Genomic DNA, 1,756 nt, shown 5'->3' with positions numbered 1-1,756 from the left:
CCAATTAATTGGATACGTTGTCGGGATGTTCGTCTCTCTCATCTGCTACTTAGAAAGACAAAGGATCGATGGGGGGTTGTTGACACCTCGGTGCGCGCCTCGACTATAAATCAGGCCCCTGCGCAGAGGAGCAGCACTCATCCACCGGCTGCACTTGGAGCAACAACTTATTTCCAGCGAAGACCATCGAGATTTTCACTTTGAACATCTGTCAGAATGCAGGTGCCCAACAGACCAACTTTTGGATACTCCGTGCGTAATTACGCACCGGCATCGCTGCACCCGCAGTACCAGGGAGGCCAATGCGCGTCCACAACGAAGCCTGCCAGTGTGAAATCTTTCACTATTGAGGCTTTGCTCGCTAAACCGGAGGACACAGCCAGCGACAGGACGAGCCCGACTCAGTGCGGAGTGAAATACCAACCGGCAGCCCCGGTTCTGCCGCTCACCGGACACGCAGGGTTACCGATGGCACCGTATGTCTACTCTCCCAACATGCTGCACTCCGCGATCCACACGCAGCCTGGATATTCTGTCTACTGCTGCCCGCCTTTCTCCTACCAGGCATCGTGTCGCGGCGCATTTTACGCACAAGGTACATTGAGAAACAGAACGATGCCAACTTTTAAAAGAACAGAAACCATATTGACGCAGCAGTGTGATTAAACGTGTCACCTCTCTTCTTTGTAGCTTCGATGTCCAAAGTCAACGCAGGGCTGCACTCGTTCAAAACCAAAGGAGGGAAGTCGAAACGGATGCGCACCAGCTTCACCAGCGAGCAGCTGTCCCGCCTGGAGAAGGAGTTCGCCCGGCAGCAGTACATGGTGGGATCGGAGAGGTTCCTGCTGGCCTCCGCTCTGCAGCTCACAGAAGCTCAAGTAAGAAACCATCACGGAAGAAAAGAAATTCTTTGAAGTGAATCCTGAACTCCTTTAACCTCATAAATATGCTACAAACATCCTAACGTGAGTCTGTTTTTGCTTTCTCCAGGTCAAAGTCTGGTTCCAAAACCGACGCATCAAGTGGCGCAAGCAGAGTCTGGAGCAGCAACAGGCCAAACTGGCCAAACTGGGCCTGGCTGCTCCGCCAAAAAGCCCCGGATCTCAGGGCCACGGGGATGAAGGCGACGAGGATGAGGAGTTCTCCGACTCAGACGTGGACATCGACGTGTCCGATGACTCCACTGACCACTGCTAACCAGAACTCTGGACCTGAGGAAACACAGACTGTTGTACATACACCGCTGAGAACGGAGGCTCCCGTCTCCTACTATGAATATTTAATAGATCTATAGCTATATATTTAATTTTCTACCGTTATCGCTCTTTGATGAGTTCACTTCATGTGCTGCTTTTGTACATTTGAATGAATTTTTCAGAAATATATTTTATGACATTAATGGAACCTTTGTCCTGTTCTTTCCTTTTACATTCAGCCCAGTGTTGCAGTGACTTTAGAGGTTCAGGAGACATCAGGAGGATTAGAACTGACATGAATCATTTGCACATCAATCAGCTTTCAGATGAGGTTCTAGTAACACACATTTAAATGAACAGTTCTGATGTTTTACTGAGTCTTTTCTTCGAGGGTTTCAATGTTGGGCTCAGGTGGAAACACGTGACATTTTGCACTACTGTCCACCAATCAGGGTTTTGAAAAATTTGAATCAAAATCTTACACAAGTTTGGGGTTTATTTTACCATTCAGCTCTAATGAGGCTGATTAGTTTGGCTTTTGAGCCTTAAACTCTTTTAAA

General features: G+C 48.3%; 1 protein-coding gene across 1 annotated transcript; it reads left to right on the top strand.

Moving 5' to 3' along the window:
• Positions 1 to 216: 216 nt before the first annotated feature.
• On the top strand, positions 217 to 1,197 carry noto (notochord homeobox). The gene is made up of 3 exons (XM_008278957.1): positions 217 to 595; positions 691 to 878; positions 991 to 1,197. Exons 1-3 carry the CDS (start codon positions 217 to 219, stop codon positions 1,195 to 1,197), a joined length of 774 nt encoding a protein of 257 aa, XP_008277179.1.
• The last annotated feature ends 559 nt before the right edge of the window (positions 1,198 to 1,756 follow it).

Source organism: Stegastes partitus, unplaced genomic scaffold (assembly GCF_000690725.1).
Source record: "Stegastes partitus isolate 25-593 unplaced genomic scaffold, Stegastes_partitus-1.0.2 Scaffold139, whole genome shotgun sequence".
NCBI lineage: Eukaryota > Metazoa > Chordata > Actinopteri > Pomacentridae > Stegastes > Stegastes partitus.
The sequence above is the reverse complement of the archived record's forward strand: the minus strand, read 5'-3'. Positions and strand labels throughout refer to the sequence as shown.